This window comes from Capsicum annuum, chromosome 5, assembly GCF_002878395.1.
Source record: "Capsicum annuum cultivar UCD-10X-F1 chromosome 5, UCD10Xv1.1, whole genome shotgun sequence".
In the NCBI taxonomy this organism is placed as follows: domain Eukaryota; kingdom Viridiplantae; phylum Streptophyta; class Magnoliopsida; order Solanales; family Solanaceae; genus Capsicum; species Capsicum annuum.
The window spans coordinates 165,721-187,253 of record NC_061115.1 but is presented as its reverse complement, the minus strand read 5'-3'; the positions used below and the strand labels follow the sequence as shown (position 1 = coordinate 187,253).

General features: G+C 34.5%; 4 protein-coding genes across 6 annotated transcripts; 1 reads left to right on the top strand and 3 right to left on the bottom strand.

Annotated features, from left to right (window-relative positions):
• Nucleotides 1-2,013: 2,013 nt before the first annotated feature.
• LOC107869984 (probable methyltransferase PMT6) lies at nt 2,014-9,763 on the bottom strand. 2 transcript variants are annotated; one of them, XM_016716352.2, is made up of 8 exons: nt 9,177-9,718; nt 6,139-6,553; nt 5,177-5,466; nt 4,111-4,494; nt 3,629-3,875; nt 3,416-3,554; nt 2,683-2,873; nt 2,014-2,271 (listed from the first exon to the last, which is right to left on the bottom strand). In XM_016716352.2, exons 1-7 carry the CDS (start codon nt 9,391-9,393, stop codon nt 2,715-2,717), a joined length of 1,851 nt encoding a protein of 616 aa, XP_016571838.1. In that variant the 5' UTR covers nt 9,394-9,718; the 3' UTR covers nt 2,014-2,271; nt 2,683-2,714. The 2 variants fall into 2 exon arrangements, with proteins under 2 accessions (XP_016571838.1, XP_016571837.1); XM_016716351.2 differs by lacking the exon at nt 2,014-2,271 and having other exon boundaries at nt 2,568-2,873; nt 9,177-9,763.
• Nucleotides 9,764-10,333: 570 nt separating this feature from the next.
• On the bottom strand, nt 10,334-12,938 carry LOC107872238 (UPF0481 protein At3g47200). The gene is made up of 3 exons (XM_016719004.2): nt 12,806-12,938; nt 11,313-11,822; nt 10,334-11,239 (listed from the first exon to the last, which is right to left on the bottom strand). Exons 2-3 carry the CDS (start codon nt 11,805-11,807, stop codon nt 10,379-10,381), a joined length of 1,356 nt encoding a protein of 451 aa, XP_016574490.1. The 5' UTR covers nt 11,808-11,822; nt 12,806-12,938; the 3' UTR covers nt 10,334-10,378.
• Nucleotides 12,939-13,603: 665 nt separating this feature from the next.
• LOC107869985 (nuclear intron maturase 3, mitochondrial) lies at nt 13,604-16,245 on the top strand. Of its 2 annotated transcripts, XM_016716354.2 has the most exons (2): nt 13,814-14,222; nt 14,308-16,245. In XM_016716354.2, exon 2 carries the CDS (start codon nt 14,312-14,314, stop codon nt 16,127-16,129), a length of 1,818 nt encoding a protein of 605 aa, XP_016571840.1. In that variant the 5' UTR covers nt 13,814-14,222; nt 14,308-14,311; the 3' UTR covers nt 16,130-16,245. The 2 variants fall into 2 exon arrangements, with proteins under 2 accessions (XP_016571839.1, XP_016571840.1); XM_016716353.2 differs by having other exon boundaries at nt 13,604-16,245.
• Nucleotides 16,246-18,807: 2,562 nt separating this feature from the next.
• Nucleotides 18,808-19,590, bottom strand: LOC107872239 (probable calcium-binding protein CML35). Its single transcript, XM_016719005.2, has one exon. The coding sequence runs from the start codon at nt 19,417-19,419 to the stop codon at nt 18,898-18,900; it is 522 nt and encodes a 173-aa protein (XP_016574491.2). The 5' UTR covers nt 19,420-19,590; the 3' UTR covers nt 18,808-18,897.
• Between the last annotated feature and the right edge of the window lie 1,943 nt (nt 19,591-21,533).

The window sequence follows — 21,533 nt, the reverse complement described above, 5'->3', positions numbered from 1 at the left end:
AGTGCAAGAATTTGGTAAATGTTTTAATAGCTCATTCATCTCTGACCTTAGTTTTATGGATGTAGATCGACTGATCAAACTATGTAAAATTATTCTCCTTCGATATATTTTCTTCTATCATGTGATATGTAATATGATTCGCGTGTTAAGAAAATGTGTAACAAAAAAACAAATTAAAAACACCTAAAAGGCTAACCCCCTACTATATATGAACCATATGAAATATTTTAATTTCAATTAGTTGATTATCTAAACTTTCATCATATCGATGGGTGCTTGATTTTCACCTCATATATCCCCCTCTTCTCATTTCTCCTCCTCCCACTCCTATATATAATACTCCCACATAAATTAGGTTAGAGGGTTAGTGCGTGTGGGCGAGGCATAGCTAGTAGATAGGAGTGCTTTGGTGTAGCCTAGCTAGTAGTAGTCGTACGGTTTTACACGTAGATTGAAGTTTCTAGTAGGAGGGTTTGGGCGAGGTGTGCGCTCTCGGTTTGATTGCTAATATTTTGTGAGCGTCTTATTTCTGTTATTTCATCTTGTTTCATGTTTTATTACGACTTCATTTACTGTCTTTTATCCTAAGCCGAGGGTTCTATCGGAAACAATACTTCTTCGGAGGTAGTGGTCTGAACTGCGTACATTTTACCCTCCCAGATTCTACTATGTGGGAATACAATGGGTATGCCATTGTTGTATTGTTGGTCTTGTTGTTGTTCCTATTTAATTAGAAAACCCTAATTATAAGTTGTATTGTTTTTTGAATTTCATTTCTTACAAAATTGCTTATAGCAATTTTGATGTGACAAGACATTACTATATGAGTTAATGAATGACATTTCCTTCTCATTCAAACTGCCATGGTCCACATTATTTATCATACTGACAAATGGCAGAAACTCATACTTTGTACTCGTCGTTTGGTACACAAGATGGGATAAACAAATAACGTAAAAAAAATATTTTGTTTTATTTTTTATATATATAGACTAATAATTTCGTTAGCATGAATGACGGAGTAAAATAATTTCGAGAATTATCTAGTCTGTTACGGAATTATTATTTTTATCTCACGTATCAGACGAGTGAGGTGCTCACTGCTACTGATGTTTCAGAGTTTACAGTTTTGCTTTTACATTTGCAGGGGGCTATGGCTTATTCAAAGAGTGCAGTGGCACTGACTTCCATGTGCCATTAATGGCACTCTACTTACACTTCTCATGGGGTCCGATCCTTCTTTTAATTCTGTACATAACGAAAATTTAATGCATCGAATATATCATGATGATATTTGTGCTCATGAAACATACTATAATTATTAGATAATGTCAACATTCTATACGATAGCTTGATGATAGTCTGAATTGAAGTTATGATCGAACATGTATTGAGCAATTGAAAAATTATGCTATGTAGCTAGGTAAGAATTTGAATAAGCCAAATCGAAAAATTACGCTGTGTAGCTAGGTAAGAATTTGAATAAGCCAAAGGCAAGTTAAAGAATCCAAGAAACAAGAGGTTTGTTTCAGACAGAATGGCAGATGTAGAGTTGACAGGCATGGGGTTGTCTTGTCTTGTCATGTCACTAACTTCAATTCCTCTCGATACTGACATTGAAATTCGATTAATTTAAATTCGCGTACTATATATAATTAGTTAAAAAAAAAAAAACGCACCCTAACAAAATTTTCTTCATATTCAAAACTCAGCCGTAACTTTTTATTAAATAGCGTAGGAGTTCGCTCTCTCTTATAACGCCACCAAAAGAATAGAAATTACCGACGGACAAATATTGTAGATAAACAGTAAAATTCATCGTTAATCTTATTTAATGACAAATTATTAAAAGATTTGTTAGCTCTGAACAATTTAGCAATGAAGTTTGCAGTTAATTCTAGTGTTCGTTGGTAATATAAGTTTTTCGCCCGATATATTTAATGACAAATTATTAAAAGATTTGTTAGCTCAGAACAATTTAGCAATGAAGTTTGTAGTTAATTCTAGTGTTCGTTGGTAATATAATTTTCTCCCGATATATATGTCATACTTGCATTGAAATCAGATTAAATCGAATACACGTCTTGTAAGAACCATGTAAAGAAAAAAATGCTCCAATATGATTTCTGTATAACTTGAAATTCAACTCGTGATCTTTGATTAATGATGGAAAAACCCTACGAGTTCCATCGACATTCACAACCCTTGTTTGTTATAATGAGTCTACAAAGCGCGAATTCAAATTAGTCAAGGCCGAATAGATTTAGATACCTGATGATTAAACCAAAACAAAAGACAAATTAGTCGTAAGAAGCAATTGCGGACCGCGAAAGTAGGATTTGGATGAACCCGATAAGCAGTGGCGAAGCCACCTTGGTCAAGGAGATTCATCCGAACCCCCTTCGACAAAAAATTATACTATTTATGTAAGGTTAAAATTATTTTTTATGTATCTCTAGTAGATGTTTAATCCTCTTCGGCTAGTTCGTATGTTCATTTCTGAACCCCCTTAGTAAAAATCCTAGCTCCGCCGCTGCCGATAAGAAGGCACATGAAAATAAGAGTAATTGCAAAGAACTAAGATTTTGCATTTCTAATACTTTATAGTTACAACAGTAGCATATAGTTGATTTCTCATATAAATTTTACAACTTATGTTACTCAACAAGAAAGAGTACATACTGGTATTTTGCAGATTGATGAAAGAAATTGACTTAAGCAATGGCCCAAAATCTTTTCCTGCAAAATAACACAGGACCGGTTTTTCTCCAATCATCTTCTAGATAATGTAATTGGACGTCCCAGAGGAATCTCGATGCAAGATTTTGTATTCGCGATGTGATGGATTCTTCGTCTCTGATAATGATGAATCCCTGCATATCAGTTATTGATGAAAACTTGAGTAGTTTGATCGTAGCTGAAATGTGCGATATAGGCATGGATGTCATATGAGCACTCCGTGTATATGTACATTAGACGGAAACTACTTAGATGATTGTCATTGTTCCAATCTAATGTAGCAGTACCCTTTCGAGCTATGTTGCTCAAACTCTTCAAAAATGTTACCGCACTTACGAGTCAATTTCTTAAAAATTGCACTATTTTTGGAGAATCCAAATGCAACCGTCAACATCTTTCAAGAGTCCGAGCAATATAGCTTTCAAGGGAACATTGTGTTTTCAGTGTCCCAATGATCGTGGATAAGAACAACAGGTCAGTTTCATCCAAATATTATTAGCTCGAATGAGTGTACATGTTTTCAAGGAACTTCTAACCATGTGATGTAACTAGCTTAGTAGATCTTTCACCAAAGAGAAGAATCTACTGCGAGGACCATAAACGAGCACCAATTATGAATTGATTGACATTTTGTAGTCGTCTCACAAGCATCAAATTCTGAACGAAATATGCTTACCTGAGGTCGTAGCATACGATCCATTTCCAGCATAATGTCCTCAAGCAAACAACCTTCTTCACGACCTTTATAGTGAGAGAGAAGATTATTGGCATGCAACAAATCATAAGAGCGTGGGTATGTGGAGAATGGCTCACACCTACAAAAACCAATCGTTATAGTGCCTTCTTATCCAGAACTTTATAAGGTATTAACCAATTCGTAATACCTTACCAGTCATGAAAAGTGCCTATAAGACCTCGATCATAAACGGCAGAAAGGGTGTTGTTCATTGTTACAGGAACTACATTCATCACCCAAACCGGCCATGTACTGAGGGCGACAGCAAATCCACCAAGGGAAGCACTCATGTCCATTACATTACGTATTTCTTTCTCCTCTACATCCATTAGTCTCCAGTAATGGCGAACTTGATCTTGCCAATAGATTGTATCCGCTAAGAACTTTTCTCGATCAATACCTGCAGCGAACAGATTACAACATGTCACGGCTAATACACTTATATTAAATGAAGGGTGTTTTCCTACTCATTATTATTAATCTGTAAGGGAATTTTTAAGAGATTTATTTGGCAGAATATAAACTTTATATTGTATACATTTTCAGCCATTTTAAGATTGTTGCAAAAACTAAACTGGCGAACAGGAAAGTCGATCCATCAATATAACAGCACCAAGGAATAGAATTTCACAAACCTAGCCGACTAAGACTTTGTGAATACTCTGAAAGACGTTGTGGCCGAGGGGGTAGTTTCTTTGTAGTAGATGATGTGTCACTTAACGTAATACAGTTCCTCAGAGGTGTTTTCCATGATGGTTTAAAATCATCCTCAGAATCACATATGTTTACGAGTTTCTCCGCTGCATTATGCTGGAGACATGAATTATTTTCTTGCTTAATCCAAATAGCTGTTTGAACTTCCCGTGCAATGAGCTTCCAGCACATTCCAGAAGTCAGATGTACTAATTTGTCCCATATCTGTGGAAAATCCTTATCTTTTTTATAAGCGGGTGGAGCCGAATAGACGAAGTATCCATCTGATCTTAATAGGCGGTTCACTTCCTTGAGTAGAATACCATCTGCACCAACACCCAAGAAAAAAAATAAAAGCATGGACCTTTTTATTCAAATCAAAATTTACCACTTCTACGCGACACGCAGGGCTACAAAAGAATTCCCATGAATCTCATGTAGACTGTTCAGTTGTCAAGAATAGTATCATTAACGACATCATGAGGGAATGCAAACCATGTGGTCATGCCATATGAAAAAGGTATATCACATAACTTCCTTCTTTTCACCTTACGGAAACAGTCATGTCTTAGTCCGAGACTAAAGCTATGACGAGATTAATAGTCATGAGAGTTCCTTAGGTAAACGATATGTAGAATTATTTAAGAGTTTCGAGACTATTAAGAGGAGCTAAATGTGCAGAGTAGTATGAGAGGGAAACAATGGACTTTCACTTTCAAAATCACATGAATGCTGTACGATGCCCAGAGGACAAGAATCTTCGAGAAAATCCGAAGAGTGCTTGAATTACAAGGACTTGTTTTGTGAAGGTAAGTTAGCTTTGTTTCGTACATGATAACGGATTCCGAAAGTACAATTTTTGAGAATTTAAATGTCGTTTCAGTAATGAATGTTCAAGATGTAGGAAGCCAAATATTCACTAAAAGTCCCAGAGTTTATAACAAAGAGAGAACACCTAGCAGAAACACATAAATTTAAGATTTTCCTACATAATGAACATAATCTCACCATTTTCATGCCAATCAACTCGACATCTGGAACAATGCACCATCTCAAAAGAGTTGCTAGGATACGGCAGCTGCTTAGTTGCTATAGCAGATATTGTTGCACCAATTCCTCGTTCCAAAGCAAACTGAATTTGGTTCTCATGACCATCTTTGGGAGCAAAAGACATTGTTTCTATACTTAAAGGAAGAAGATAGGCAGAGAAACTGGCAACACCGCAACCAACATCAAGCACTTGAAATACCCCTGCAGTTCGTAAGTCACCTCTCTCATTCGTTGTCATATTTCCTAACCTGCAGTGAAGAAATGACATACATAAACGCGTAGGTAAACAAGATTTACACTAACTCAAATCTAAGAAGAAATAGATGAATATCACGAGTGACAGATTTGATAAGAGTCTGTAAACAACTTTCAGATAAATAAAGTAGAATCGATTCTTTCCGAATTTGGATGGAGTCTGTAAACAAATATCATCAAGAAAACAAAAGGTGAATATAAGATATGAAAGTTGCATTTTTCAATTTTCATTTTAAAAGGGTGTTGTTAGTACAATTACGATTTATTTTATTTCATTCCTACGCTCCTTTCTCAGAAAAAGGGCCTTTAACCAAAGTAAGAGATTAATTCGACCTTTTATGTACAGAAATATCCTCTTGGATAACTTTAGAAACATTAAAGCATAGAAAATTTCTTTTTTTTTTTTTGGTCTTGGCAAGTGAAAAGAGATGATTTTCTTGGGTAGTTACTTATTTTTTACCATGACTATTACACTAGGTACTGAGTTTCCCTACACCAGTCCAAGTATTGGGTAACGCTACCACTAATGCTCAGGCAGAGGAAAGCCATCATAAATTTCAGATCGATTTTTTTATATGCTCTTGACAGAAGAAAATGAATTCTCAAAGAGCTTCAAGTTCAAGACTGACAGGTGGAATGTGAAAGACAAAAGAGACCACGCATACCTCTCAATATACTCGGATGCCCCATGCTTGAAATGAGTTCCACCGCCTGGAAACCACCAAAGTTGACCCTTCTCGTGCACCCAATTTTGTCCACCTTTTACCTCTGCAAGACGTGTATGGTTCACATTGCTCCGCCATACATAGTCCCTGCTAATGGGCCACCTTATTGGTATCTTATAATCAGTTGGAGGTGGAACCAAACAAAACAAGCGCCTATCAGGTGGAGGACAATGCCTCTCCAACTCTTCTTTCCTTGAAAGATCTAGTTTTGGCATTAGCTCTTTAATATAAGGCAAGTCATGACATGGGATATACTCATTAAATTTCAAAGGACAAACATTTACTCCTGTTTCAGGGATTTTCAATGGTATCACTCGATACGAAAGAGACACCTTGTTTTCAAACTTCAAAGCACCTGCATGAATAATATGGATCAGAACAAATTATCTGAAACTCAATAAAATATGAAGGAGCAAAATAAAAGAGTGTCAAGACCTGACTCCCCACCCCCCTCCCCCCAAACAAAAGCCCACTCCCCAAAATTCATTGTGGTGCATAAAAAAATGACAGTAAGGAAAGCAGAATGGTAAAGATCAAAAGGAACAGAGTTCAACAGCCGTATAGTCTGCCTCTCAGTTTCTTGAGGGAACTGCAGTATGTACCTCATGATGAAGAGAAAATTGGCAGCAATAAATATAACAGAATGGAAAAATCCTCGTCACTCGTCACAAGACTGTTAAGGTTATTTTAGAATAGATGTCACATCACAGGCTCAGAAGCCATATTATGTCCATGATATGAAGGGTCTATTATTACCGCAATATGTGAAAAGGTTGCCCATGTTAAGGATTTTTATTATGTGGAACTACTGGACTAGAAACAGTAATTAGCATGGCAAGCAGCTCAGATTTCTAAGAAGTTATACTTGGACCTAGTTCATATGCAATGTAATCTTGCGAGTTATAACCAAATGAAGGGAAACTAGCCTGCCTTTCTCATTTGTTTTTTACTAGTCATTGAACTCTTAAATATTTTTGGCACTCAGCAATGGTTGAACAAAATAGCACATGAACTTATCCCAAAATCCAAGTGTCATAATGCTAGCTCTCACCAGCGCAGATATCGAGTAACTCTACCCACCAAGACTTAGGAAAATGGAAAAATATTGCCTGCTACAAATTTTTTATGCTGAGATTTGTCATGCCACTTCACTGACCAATAGGACACTAGACTGCTATTTAACATATTCTTATACCACAATCAGCTTATAGAAAAATCCACTTCGTGGAAAAGAACTTCTACTTAAACGATTCTACCATAAAATGCAAAAGAACATCTATGTGAAAGGATTTATCAAATCCCTATTCAGTAAAGAATTTGTGGAATCTACCAAAACAAATAACGAATCGGTATCAACTATTGAGCAGAATTTCATGACCAAAAATATGTTACTGTTTTTTTTCTTTGAGTTGCAGTCAATCCGCAGAAATAACATTCATCTGTTACCTAGATCCCAGTTCGTGAAACAGCAGAACCATCTTTGAAGGGGTATTATAAGCTTTTTAAGTTAAAGTATCTTTTTCCTATTGATCAGTGTGCTTAACTTCCAGCTTGTAACGGAATATTCCACTCTATGTTTGAGGATTACGAACGAATATCTGAAGTCATAATACAAATCTCTTTTCTTGAGGACGCGCTAAAGCCTAACATCTGATACCAATTAGCAAAAACGTTACACATACCACAGTGGTCGCTATCTTTCACCAATTCAATTACATACTTTATTTTCTTTATCCTATTTTATTGAATCAATTGACAATATAACTGGAACAACTACACCAGTATCCGCCACTTTTATGTGTCTCCCAAGGAAAGCAAAGAAACATTTGAAAATGAAAACTCTGTGTGAAGGACGACTTTGATCCCACACCTATCCAAGGGACAGTCTGGTCTTGCCATTAAATTGCTCAGTACCAGAGTTCGCAATATGAGAAATTGCCAAGGAAGATCACTTGTGGTCCTATTGGCACAACATAATCAACAACTAGTTATCCGACTCCACTGAACATGGTTCGTTTTTGGACCACAAAATTGTCTTTGCTAAATTTGCAATGTCTACCAAACCACTTAGCGAAAATAGAAGCTAAGCCATTAACATCCCTCATTGTCTTTCCTGTATAAGCAACGCACAACATTTACTCGAATTCACCAGAGTAAGCTACCTTCAGTTCTGTCTAATACCAACTAAATAAAAATCAACCATGATTTACTTGCCTAAAACCGTAAATAACAATGATAAAGATTAGTTTTTTCTAATTTACGATTTTCTAACACTCGAATAAAAAAAACAAAACAGCCCTTAATTATCATATCCCTATCCAATTTATCCACCCAGATTGAAAATTCAAAAGCTTATCCATTCTCACTTACCAAAAGGGAAAACAAAGATCACCAATTTCTTAAAGCAACTCTAAAGGATTTTCCTCTTCCTGTTATTAGCCGTAAAGATACGCGGCATTTGGGACTAACTCAACCCCAAAAGCTAGCTCACGAGGGGACGATTGTCTAAGTCCTTATAAATAAACCACCCGTCCATCCCTAACCAATGTGAGACTCTAACACCCCCTTCACGCCCAAGACATACCATGTAACAATATGACACTTGGGTCTAACTCAAACTCAAAGGGTAGCTCATGACAGGAGGATTGCCTAAATCCATATAAGCAAACCACCCATCCATTTCCTAACCAATATGGGACTCTAACCCACACTAACACCCCCTTCACACCCAGGACATATACCATGTACCAATATGACACTTTGGTCTGACCCAACGCTCACGAGGGGAGGATGGCCTAAGTTCATATAAGCAAACCGTCAGTCCATTCCCCAACCAATGTGAAACTCTAACCCACTCTAACATTAACCAGACAAAAAAATAAACTCAACAACACTACAACAAAGATTCCCTATAACTAACACTCAAAGATTCAAACTTTATTACATGTTCAAAAAAATAGACAAAAAAGAATACTAACCAGAGATAGATTCTGAATCACTATAATTGGAAGCAATAGACAATTCTTCTTGCTGTCCAAGCTGTTGTTGTTCTTGCTGAGGTACATATAAAGATTGGTTTTTTCCAAAAAGTGTACCAGTATAAAAAGATCCCACCATTAACAAAAGAACAAGAATTATTGTTTGCCCTGTATTCCAATCAAATGCCCTCATATTTATCCAAGATCCACCACCCATTTTCCCCTTTTCTGTGTGAAAAATTATACTGATTTCTCTCTAACTCTTTGAAATGGGGTTCAAAAAAATTCAATTTTTTTTTATCCCATTGATTTAGTTGAGGTGCACAGAGCTTGCTCGGACATTACGATTATGAAAAAAAAAAATTTTGCCTTTTTGACATGTAACATGAAAGAATTTTATTAAAATATTGATATATTCTAAATCTTGGATCTGTGTATGAATTAAAAATTGATAATTTGTAAAGGGGTTAATCAAGAAAATGGCTACAGGGAAGTGAAGAGTGAATTTTATTTTTTTTGTCTTAATGATTGCTACATATTTATATTTCCTTTTTTCAAGGTTTCTGTAAAAGGCAATAAACCGAAGACCCTTGTTCTGTATTATTGTCGTTCTTAATTTATGTGATGGTATTTGATTAGATTGCAAATAATTTTTTTTATATAAGAGTTTTAAAAGATTGTTTTCTCCTCTTAAGATTATAAGAGATGAAGAGATTTTATTTTCTCGTTTGATTGCATATCTGAACTTTAAAATAGAAAAAAGAAAATTTAAAATTTATAATTTATATATGTCGTAAATATTTTTGTTACTATAAAATTATTATGTCATTAATGATGAAATAGAAGTTCTAAAATTAAATTGTGACGCCGTTTAGAGTGTTTTCAGTCACGCTGACAATAATAAAATGTTAAGTTTAGATCATTCGCACAGTTCAAAGGCAAATTCTATCGTTTTTTCTTTTTCCGGTTATTTTTCTTATAATCAAGTCATTTAAAGAATTTATTATAGCCTGTCTAACGATAGTTTTAACACTTTGCTATAATAAGCAGATCGTGAGGGAGGAAAATCTGAAATAAATATAAAAAAATAAGCAAAAACAACCTCTCTGCTTGTAAAACAACGTATACATCATCTTTCTGAAACTCCACTGATAAAATTACACGAAATAAATAGTTGTTGTTATTATATATATCATTCATGATCATGAAGAATGATAAAATGGGCTGCCATAATAAGTCTGAACAACAGTCAAGAAAGTAAGAAAAACAGTAATAACCAAAGCCATTAAAGACCATGGACTATTAAAATATGTATCAATTAATTCAGCAATCCATGTCTTCGCTTTGCTATTATAATGTTGTTGAATATTCCTCTTCACTTTCTTGAAAAGTAATGGATCATCTGCCTCATATGTTTTTAATCCTTTGTAAACTTGTACAACCTCTTCATCACTGCCCAATGTGTTGAATATTATCCTTTGTTCTCTCAATTCTTTCACATCATTTGCTGTTATCACTAGTGATTTCATGAAGTTTATGTATGATACAACTGCTCTATCAACTGGACCATTCGGACACAATTCGTATGCTATCATGTTCATGAAGAATACTTTAGTGTATGTTGAAACATACCAACATGGGAGTTTTAGTTTTGCATAGTAATAATGAGATGTAAATCTCACACCTTTTAGTGAATCAATACCACTTGGTCTAAAATGTATCCCTTTTGATTTCAAATCCATCACTGAACAAAACACATTTGTGAGCAATGCTGGTTTGTGTACTGCATATTTTCTCCTCCAAAAACCGCGAAAGTCATAGCTACTACGCGGTTGTCTGACATCATCGTCAGTGCCATGGACAAGTACTTTACGAAAAACTTCAAGAAGGTGAGGCGGTTCTGTCTCAGTTACCGCGTTTTCTTGTGTTTTGATCTCCTCTTGCTTATTGAAAAACATTTGTGAGCAATAGCTTTTTACCTTCTCTTCAAATGGATGAAAGACACTACCTTGATCGTCGCCATATCTCAACTTAACCAGGAGTTTGAGAACTCGAAAAGGTACCTTCATGAAAATTCACGTGTTTTTAGCAGTGATTGATTTTGACACTAAAAAGGGCTTCAACTGACATAAATACCTGATTTTCGAGCAAGTATAAGTCGCGTCTAGTGATCAAATAAACTGCAATGCCGAGATGCTTGATAGTGTTGCTCTGTTTAGAAGCGGAATCTGGTGTACACCTTGTTGATATCTCGATATCATTCAGTATGAAACACGCGTCAAGGAGCATCATTCGCGCAAATTCATAGTCGCTATACTTATTCGCGAATTCATCGAGGTAACAACTTTTAAAATCATCAATCTCCCTTTGAATTTCTTCAAGGAAGAAGTCTTCATTTTTGTCACTTCCATGAATGAACATTTCTAGAGCTTTTGGCTTGAAATCTTCAACAAAATTTAGTTCTAACTTTCCATGGTGATAAGGTCCTAATGAAACAACTTTAGGATCATAGTCATCACTTTTCTGATTTTCAATTCTCATGAATAATGGAACTTTTGGTATTTGACGTCTTCTTGATATAGTTGATTGTCTTGACACTTTAATGTCCACCATTTTAGATTTTAATGTCATTTTCTTTATACTTCCCTAATTCAAGAAACAAACATTATTAGTCGATCGAGTTTAAGTTTCATGCATCATGATCAACGATATAGAGACAGGAATTAGCATACCACAAAATGAAAGAAAACAAAAAGAGCACACACAAATTTTACATGGAAACCCTCCGCCATCACCATAGACCCCACAAAAAATCACAAACATGAGTCGCACCGCGAACGTTTCAGGGCCGGATTAATAAAAATTCGGTTAACAAACTCTTAACTGAAAATATTTACAGAATCATATAGCTTATGTTATTATCACATGTTAAACCAACAAGAATCCTCACATCGGAGCATGCACTTCTTCTAGAGTTTAAAATAATATTTACACTATTAGGTTACTCATAAGTAGTAATAAGAAGTGAAATTATATGATAATTAGATATTGATTGGTAGTTAATTGGAATGTTTTGTTAAATCATCTTTTCAAGTCTTCTTTTTAATTAAATAAACTACAAGTGTTTTTTTTATGGAAATGACTTATTTTTTAGACGGATCTATTATCTATTCGACCGATTGATTATCAATCTGACCAATATATGGACAGATCGATTATCAACCCAACAGATCGATTATCGATCCGACCAATATATGGATATCGATTATCTATCCAACATATGAGAAAATAGAAGTAGGTCATTTTGCTAATTGAAAACTTAAAGAAGCTTAATAGCCAAATTTTCTCTAGTTAATTGACTATCGCATTTATTAAAACTATTTCTACTATCAATTTATATAATTTAAATCCTCGTAGTAATAAACATGCCTAGACATTCCATTTCCATTATGGTAAACAAACATCCTAACGAGAGTGTTTTATTACGAGTGAATGATTAAAAATTAATTTGCAAATATTAGAAGAAAGAAAATAATAGATTTAATGCGAACGATTATACAAGATGTTTATAATATATAATGAGAGTGAAAAAAATAATATTGGCATAGAAGAATTAATACAAAACATACCAGTATTAGGATTAGGAATTGTGGTACTTAGATGTTTAATTTGACAATGGTTCATGAAGGAGGCAACATTTTTAAAGGATTATTATTAAGGAATAATATAAGCCTTGCTTCCATGGTAAAGAATAAATGTTAAAGTGTCATATATTTGGGTGCTTTAAATAAAGACATATATTTACTTTAATTGAGAATCAATTTTTTTGGAATAAGATGTAGTGTTAATCAAGCAAATCTTTTTATTTGACTTTTTTCTTTTGGTATTTTGCAAAAAAAAAAAAAAAAAAGAAAGTTAATTAAAGTGTGACTAGAGTCTATTTTGATTTTGTGTCCAAAATATTCAAAACAAAAAAGGTTACAAATTACATAAATTTAATATGAAGAGATGATATGGTACACTGTATTTAGGATATATTGTCACTAAGGTTAATCTTAAATTTAATGAAAAGAAACTTAACCTAGATTCATTGTGTGTCAAGAATACTTCTACATCGATATATTATGAATAAAATTTAATGTGATGTATATCTACATATAACGAATTTTTTTTAAAAAAATAAAAACTTATCCAATTTTATACCGATTAAAATTTACTTATCTCACACTTACTTGCCTCCTTCCTTTCCATCAAACATCCCAAAAGATAAAAGAGAAAACACCATCATAAAAAGTGCTTTCCTTTTTAACCATGTATCACACTATAAAGTACTTCTTTTGTTTTGTTTTAATTGTCACGATAAAACTTTATACAATTATTAAAATAATTTGACTCATATAACCCTAATTAATCTTTAATCTTTAATCTTTAATCTTTGTCTGAACTTTGACCTAAAATTAATGTAAACTCAAATACAACATAAAATATCAAGTGTAAATTGTAAAAAAAAAAATAAAAAAAAATCCTTAATTTTCATTTATCAACAAATTATTTAGAATGAAAATCTTAAAATAACTCTTTCAACCCACCCACAACCCCCACCCAAGCAAAACCTCAAACTAGAACCTCAGAATCAGTCAGAAGTGAAAGTCAGTCATCAGAAGTTCAGACACATAGCTTCAATGCTCTTCACTTTGAGAAGAACCAAACTTCACTTCCCTCCCAAGATTACCCTTTTCCCACTTCCAAAACTCCACCTTTCAACCCTTCCCCATAACCCCACAAGACCCCTTTCTCAATTAGACATCAACAACCTCATCCTCTCCCATTATCACCATGGCAAGTTCCACAACCTCCTCCAAAAAGTCATCTCTTTACCCACTTTCCTCCTCACATCTTGCCACAATCTCAAACCCCATAATCATGACAAAAACAAGAATACCCTCAATCTTGATTTTGTATCAACCCATTTTCTCTCACTTCAACAACTCTCCTTTCAGCTCTCAACAAACCAATTTGATGTCAAAGGTTGCATCTTTATTGAAGGTAAATCACTTGTTCTGCCTAATTTGAAGCTTAAAGTTGTTATTGAAGCTGTTAGAATGGTTCTTGAATGTATATATGATGATAGGTTTATGACATTTTGTTATGGTGGGAGGACTGATATGGGTAGACACACCGCAATTCGTTATCTTAAGAACTCTGTTGAGAATCCCACTTGGTGGTTTACTGTTTGTTTGAATCCTGCAAAGTTTGAGAATAAGCATGTTGATAAGTTGTGTAAGGTTATGGAGGAGAAAATTAGTGATGAGGCATTGATTGGTTTGATAAGAAGGTTGTTTGAGTGTGGAATAGTGAGTATTGAATTGGGTGGGGTTTGTTTAGGTAGGGGGTTTCCTCAAGAATGTGGTTTGAGTTCGATTTTGATTAACGTTTACTTTAATAGTTTCGATAAGGAAATTCAAGAACTAAGGCTTAAAACGAGTAGGGAGAATCCGAGAGTTGATGCTAATGAATTCGGTGAGGGGTATTCGGGGAATGCTTTTTTTAAGCCGTTGAAGATATATGCGGTTAGATATTTGGATGAGATATTGGTTATCACGTCGGGGACGAAGATTATGACTATGGATTTGAAGAGTAGGCTTGTGCAGAATGTTGAGAAGAATATGGAATTCGGTGTTGATAAGGTTAAGACTGTTATTCATAGTGCTACTTCTGAGAAGATAGAGTTTTTGGGGATGGAGCTTCAGGCAGTTAAGCCGTCTGTCTTGCATCCTCCTATGTCACCAAAGGCGATTAGAGCGAGGAAAAAGTACCGAAGACAGAAAGAAGTTAAAGCTTTAGAGTTGAGAAATGCTAAAGAGACTAATAGGAAGAAATTGGGAATGAAGATATTCACTCATGTATTTAAGAAGATGAAGCGCGCCAATAGCGTCAAAACTGATTTCCAGATTGAAAGTGAAGTCAACCAAATCTTTGATTCTTGGGGTGAAGAAGTAATGCAAGACTATTTGGAATCTGTCGATGATCGTTGGGACTGGCACCGGATGCTCTCAGCTGGTGACTTCCTCTCTTTGAAAAGTGTAAGAGATCAACTGCCTCGTGAACTTGTGGACGCTTATGATAACTTTCAAGAGCAAGTTGACAGGTACTTAAATCCCGTGAAAGCAAAAAGGATGTTAGAGGAACAAGTAAAGAGAGCTGAGGAAGAAGAGGAAAGGAAGTACTCTGACCAGACGGTGGCAGATCTGACGAAATTATGCATAAAAGTCGAGGCACCGTTAGAAATTGTTAAGAAGGCAGTCAAACTGTTTGGATTTACAAATCATATGGGTCGTCCTAGGCCGATTAGTTTTCTTATGGTTCTAGAAGATACTGACATTATCAAGTGGTATGCTGGTATTGGGAAAAGGTGGCTTGATTTCTTTTGCTGCTGTCATAACTTCAAAAAATTGAAGATTATAGTATCTTATCATTTAAGATTCTCGTGCATCTTGACTTTAGCGGAGAAGCATGAATCGTCAAAGAAGGAAGCAATCAGACATTACACCAAGGATCTGAAAGTTTCTGATGTCAATGGGGTCGAAGAAGTGCATTTTCCCACCGAAAGGGAAGTCAAAATGATGGGAGATAATGATCTCATTGATCCAAAGCCCGTGGATGGTTCTTTGGGGATGGCATTGATTAGATTAGCTACAGATGAGCCCTCTTACCGCTGCGCTGCTCATTTTTGTGATAGAAGAGATACTACCGTCTACCGGATTAGGTTACTCCAGAATCTTCTTAATTTGGATCCGCTCGATCGAAGTAAGTGGGTTCCGGGAATGGGTGCTATACATGAGAATTTGAACAAGAGATGCATCCCTTTATGCTCCGACCATATTAGTGAATTATACTTAGGTAGACTAACTTTGCAAGACACTGATTATGCTTCTCTTTTGCATGTTGATTAGTTGATGTCCGACATTATCATTGCGGTGACATCAAGAATGCTGTAAACTACAGTATTTATAGAATGAAAATACACCACTAAGTCGAAGCTGTGTGGTCGATTACATGTTTTACTGCATATATTTCCTCAAGGTAAGTTTTTTAACAACCGAATCTGCAGAATCTTAGAAACAACCTCTGGCAGGTTGTGTACAATACACCCTTGTGATGGTTCCTTCCTAGGACTCTGTGCATAGCGGGAGCTTTAGTGCACCGGACTGCCCTTTTTTGAACCTGCAGAATCTTGTTCATCATGCTTCGAAGTTGGGAGCAGTTTTGGATATAAAAAGAAGTCATCACTAAAACACTTGTACAACCACCCTCCTCTAGTATGACATATTTGGTACTTAGCATTCAAAAGTCGAGGTGTTTCAAATTGTTTGTTGACACGGACAAAGTCAGGGATTACCTCTGGTCGGGACTTACCTGACAAGGAATTTCACTACCTAAGGACCTTCATAGTTATTCCACTGTTCACCGGGGCTTCGGGCGCCAGCTCCCCCCACCCTCCTCTTGTTGCTAATATCGCTTTCATGTCCTTCAAGTTTACCTAGATGAATCCGGAGGGTATCTCTCAGCAATGGAATTCGCGCAACTTAGTCTATAGCAATCCGACACGGTTGCAACATAGTGTCTGATCTAATTTATGAATCCGACATGGGTGCAACATCGAAAATGAAGAATTCGCGCAACTTAGTCTATAGCAAAAGTTGACTTGAAACAAGAGAAGTCCTCTTTATACATCAATTTTATCAAGTTGGTAAGTTTGAGTGAAATTTCCAAATGTTGCTTTATAAACAAACAGTATATGCAAATTGCATAGATTGGATTTTAGTTCATATATGTTATCATTGTGTCAACTTGTCAGCCAAATGCCCTTTTGTTTTTTCTAAAAACTCACTATACCATTTGACCTAGTGGATACATAGACCAACATGCAATGAACATAAATAGCTTTATCCAATTACATGCATGTATTTGATCTTGAGTTCAACTTGTACATACTTAGTATATTCTCACAAACTGAGGGCCAGGAAAGGATAAACTATACGCAGTTCATACATCTACCTCAGAGTATGCAATGCGTAAAGTGTTCTCTTTCATATATTAAGTTTTTTAATCATCGAACACGAACATGTGATCTCTTATTAAGGATGAAGAATAATAACCATATGATCAATTATCTATTACTACATGTTTTGTAGTACCTAGATTGGGAAGCAATTTCCATGAAAAATGATTCACCTAAAGTCCAAAATATACAATATTAGCAGCTGTCACTTCTTTTATCTTATAATTGCAATCCATTGGGTAAAGAAAAGTCCAGACCACATTATTTTTTCTGACATTTTGTCCTATAATTAAACATGTCCTAACTTCCTATGAAGTTTCATGGAAGGTGAACATTCATCCAAAAAATAAGAAAAAATTTGGTTTACACTCGATATTCGATATTCATGAGGTCTCAACTGATTCAGATCCACACAACATAAGAAACATTTAAGCAGAAAGTAATGCCGGATGAGATTTTTTTTTTCTATATCCATGTCTCTGATTAAAAAGCCAAAGGAATCTTATCCATCCCAACGTGAACTCCAGTTGATTGCAGCTGCTTAAATTATTTGTTGCCCAAACAAGACTTTTTTTTCCAAATTATAATCTTTTTTGTTATGAGACTTTTCATGTGTTTAATTATTTACCATTAAAGTGGTTGCCAAAATTGAATATAGTGTTGTTTTAATTTTTGTTTAATAATATGTTTACTATCAATAATCCTTGAATTCTTCTTTGTTGTGCTTTAGGTAACAAAAAATAGACAGTTAACAAAAGTTCTTTAACAAAAAATAAACACTTATACTATTATTATTTCGTCGAGGCACATGACATTAGTCGAGATACGCGCATAAGTTAATCCGGACATCATGATTATCGAAAAAAATAAAATATTAAACCATGTTATGATATTATCAGAGTATGTTGGCAGCATGTTTAGTCATGGTAATAATAAAATATTGTTAATAACGGTATAGTTAATTAGAAGTAACGTAATTAAGAGGATGTGGTCCTATAAAAACAAATTGATTAGGTAGACCAATTGTTATGATAATTAATTGAAATATTCTCCAAGATTATTGCAATTGCTCCTAGGTGTATACATAGAACATGTTAGCATGTGGACATGAATCAATGATGTACCAACTAGAAAGATGAACAATATCATGAAATTTAATTTCAATATATAAATATCGAATATCGAGCTAAAAATTAATTAATGTCTTTTATTTGGTTTGTATAATCATAATTATCAATGGAATATAGACGATTTGGATTTAGAATGGTATTTGATCGTCGAGTCTTCAACTTTCATTGGCAAATACTTTTACAGGATCCAAAAATTATATTACTAACCGTAAAATGCAAATACTATTATTTTAAACCAATAAATAAAATTTGAGACTAATATAATGATGATTTTTTTTTATGTTGCGATCCAAAACGGCAACAAACAATATTTGTCATGTAGTAATACGATAATCATAAATTCCAAAAGAAGTAATATGTTATTTTCTCTGTTTACACATACAAAATGAGGCGAAAGAATAACAATATTATGCAAGTAATTAATAATCCAAATATATGATGGACTAAAAACAAATGAAGAAATTTATCCCCATAACTTTCTGAAAAAGTTGAAACTCCGATGCAATTTTTGGCCATAATAGCATAAGTTTTAATGGGCGGATTGTTGTTCCATCATAAGACAAAAGTCGTCGAAACATACAAATCCATCACCATTTTTATCTACACTTGCTATCATATCCTTACATTCCTCTAAAGTACATCCTTCATCTCCCATCATTCTAAACACGTTGAACAATTCCTCTGCAGTTATCTTCCCATCATGATCCTCGTCGAAAAAATCAAACGCATCTTTCATGTCTCCGCCATCAAACTCCTCTAGAGTAACCCACCCATCACCACTCTTGTCTTCTAATTCGTTGAGCAACAGTCCCAGTTCCTCCTCGCTCGGCGGGGACTTACCTCCAACTCGACTCAATATCGCCTCCAGCTTTTCCCTTCTTATCACTGATAACGCTTGAACAACATCCGACCACTCGTTCGATGAGGTTGGTAGAACGCTTGTCGAAGACGAGGAGGTCGTTGTAGAGTCATCGGAACGGGATAGGTTCGATCCACATCTCTTTTTGGATTTCAAGAAATTTTTGGGAAAGTAGTTTTTGATCAGCTTCATATTTAGGTAGAGAGATGAGGAGATGGATGGATGGATGGATGGATGGAGGGGTTGTTAAGTAGGAGTCCATAGAGTGAGCTTCCACGAAATTTCCTACTCATAAAGAGAGAATTTATTCCAGGGGTGGGTTTGTTTGGTAGTTTTCAAATTCCCTCCCACTCCTACTCCTACTACATTGGAACAATTTTATTCATTTAGGACACAATCTTATCCTCTCCACAGACGCGGGCCCAGTGCAAAAATATACTATTTATATATGATTAAAATTATTTTTTATGTGATTATACTAATTGTTGAACCCCCTTCGACTTAGTTTTCTTTAAATATTAAACCCCCTTACTTGAAATTCTGATTCCGCCTCTGTCTCTCCAGACCCCACTATGTGGGAATACAATAGGTATGTTATTGTAGGAGTATTTTGATCGGGAAATGAGTTATTTCCGAATTAGTTATTACACTATTAAGATCAGTAGTGGACTCAAAATTTAAGGATCGCGGGTGTTCGGGAGGTTCAGACACATATATTAACACTCATAACTTTAAGGTTTTGTTCGAAAATCAAAACACTCAGTTATCTTCTCGATTTCATGGGTGTGCTTTTTTCATCTTATATTAATTTTTATACATTTTTTTTATATAATTATATTTGCTCTGCATCGTTTTTAATGAGTGCCGAAGCATCATATTTTTGAACCTAGGTTCCCTCCTGATTAAGATCTATAATTTTGGAATAATTAATCTCAGAATGATTTCTCTCATGCATTTTAACCCAATCAAACATGGGATAAGCTCATTTTAAAATTAATCACAATATGAGTTATTCCTTATCAACTTGTACCAAACGAGCCCTTAGTGTGTATTTCTCCATGAAAACGGGTTGAAATTGGAGTTGGTCTAGTGTTTGACTATGAATATAAATTAAAATTGTTTTCGGACTTTTGTGATTAATGTAGAATAAAAAAATTATAAACAAGTTTTTGGAGTTTTTCAAGTTAAATTTCGGATTTTTTAAAAAATTTATGGCCAAACATGTTTTTCAAAACTAAACTCCAAAAAAATGCTAATAATATTCATGATCAAACGTCAATTTAATATTTGATCTTGATTTCCGTATACCTTGACTATTTTATCAAGTAAAACTTATACGCCCCCGGTGTATACATCAAGTCAATACATGCATGTCATGCGTTTGAATTTAAAATTCGTGTTACTTAACTATGATTAATCAACATGTATTTTACTTAATTTAATTACATAATCATGATAAAAAATATTAGTTTGGTGTATGTACTGGGTGCGTGTAAATTTTTATCATACTTGACTACTTGTTAGTTGAAGTAAATATTGAGTTACGGTAAAAGCGTATTTACGTTCGATTATTATACCAAAAATTGCACTAATTTATCACAATATTGAATTAATATAAACACTAAATATGAATAATAACAGATAATGTTAAGGGGTGGGTCACATAGAAAGACGTAACCTGATATTTTAGGTAAATTTCACGTTAAATAAGAAAATACAAATTTATACATAGCATATAATTATATTGCTATTTTGGTTAAACCAAATAATTATATTTATTAAGGCTTGGATAAAAATATATTAACTAAACTTAATTTTAGATGGCCGTTTTTTTTTTTTCTCAGAAAGTAAAATCCATTAAAATATTTTGACCAATAAAAGAAGAAAAAAAGATCATTTTGAAGTAAAAAGTAGACGAAGAATCCAAGAAACTCATCCATACATAGTGGGGAGAACAAATTTAGACCATGAAGCCTTAATTTAGAGAAGAAATTCTTTGCCTTGGTGGCATGGGAATCATTCTCCCACAATAATTTATAATTAAATTGCTCGGGAATCATGAAATTTTGTGTTCAGTTTTTGTAAATATAAAAATATAATACTACTTTTCTTTATCTATTTAAGCCTTAACTTACAGTTGCAAAGAAGGTAACAAATACTCATTGAAATTAGTCAAGGTACCCATAAACTGTGCCGAACATCTTGAAATTAGTCCAAGTATGCACCTATTGACTATTGTACATAAGTTCCTCTAATTGTAGATCTTGAACATATATATATGGACATAATTTAAGGGACGACTATGG

Coding starts and splice junctions, on each gene's coding strand:
- LOC107869984 (XM_016716351.2), bottom strand. CDS start 9,393: ATGGGTGGTGGATCTTGGATAAATATGAGGGCATTTGATTGGAATACA. Junction 5,467..6,138: donor GCATCCGAGTATATTGAGAG/GTATGCGTGGTC, acceptor TCTTCACTGCAG/GTTAGGAAATATGACAACGA. Junction 3,555..3,628: donor ATAGGCACTTTTCATGACTG/GTAAGGTATTAC, acceptor TGGTTTTTGTAG/GTGTGAGCCATTCTCCACAT.
- LOC107872239 (XM_016719005.2), bottom strand. CDS start 19,419: ATGAAGCTGATCAAAAACTACTTTCCCAAAAATTTCTTGAAATCCAAA.
- LOC107869985 (XM_016716353.2), top strand. CDS start 13,859: ATGCTCTTCACTTTGAGAAGAACCAAACTTCACTTCCCTCCCAAGATT.
- LOC107872238 (XM_016719004.2), bottom strand. CDS start 11,807: ATGACATTAAAATCTAAAATGGTGGACATTAAAGTGTCAAGACAATCA. Junction 11,240..11,312: donor TATACTTGCTCGAAAATCAG/GTATTTATGTCA, acceptor ATTTTCATGAAG/GTACCTTTTCGAGTTCTCAA.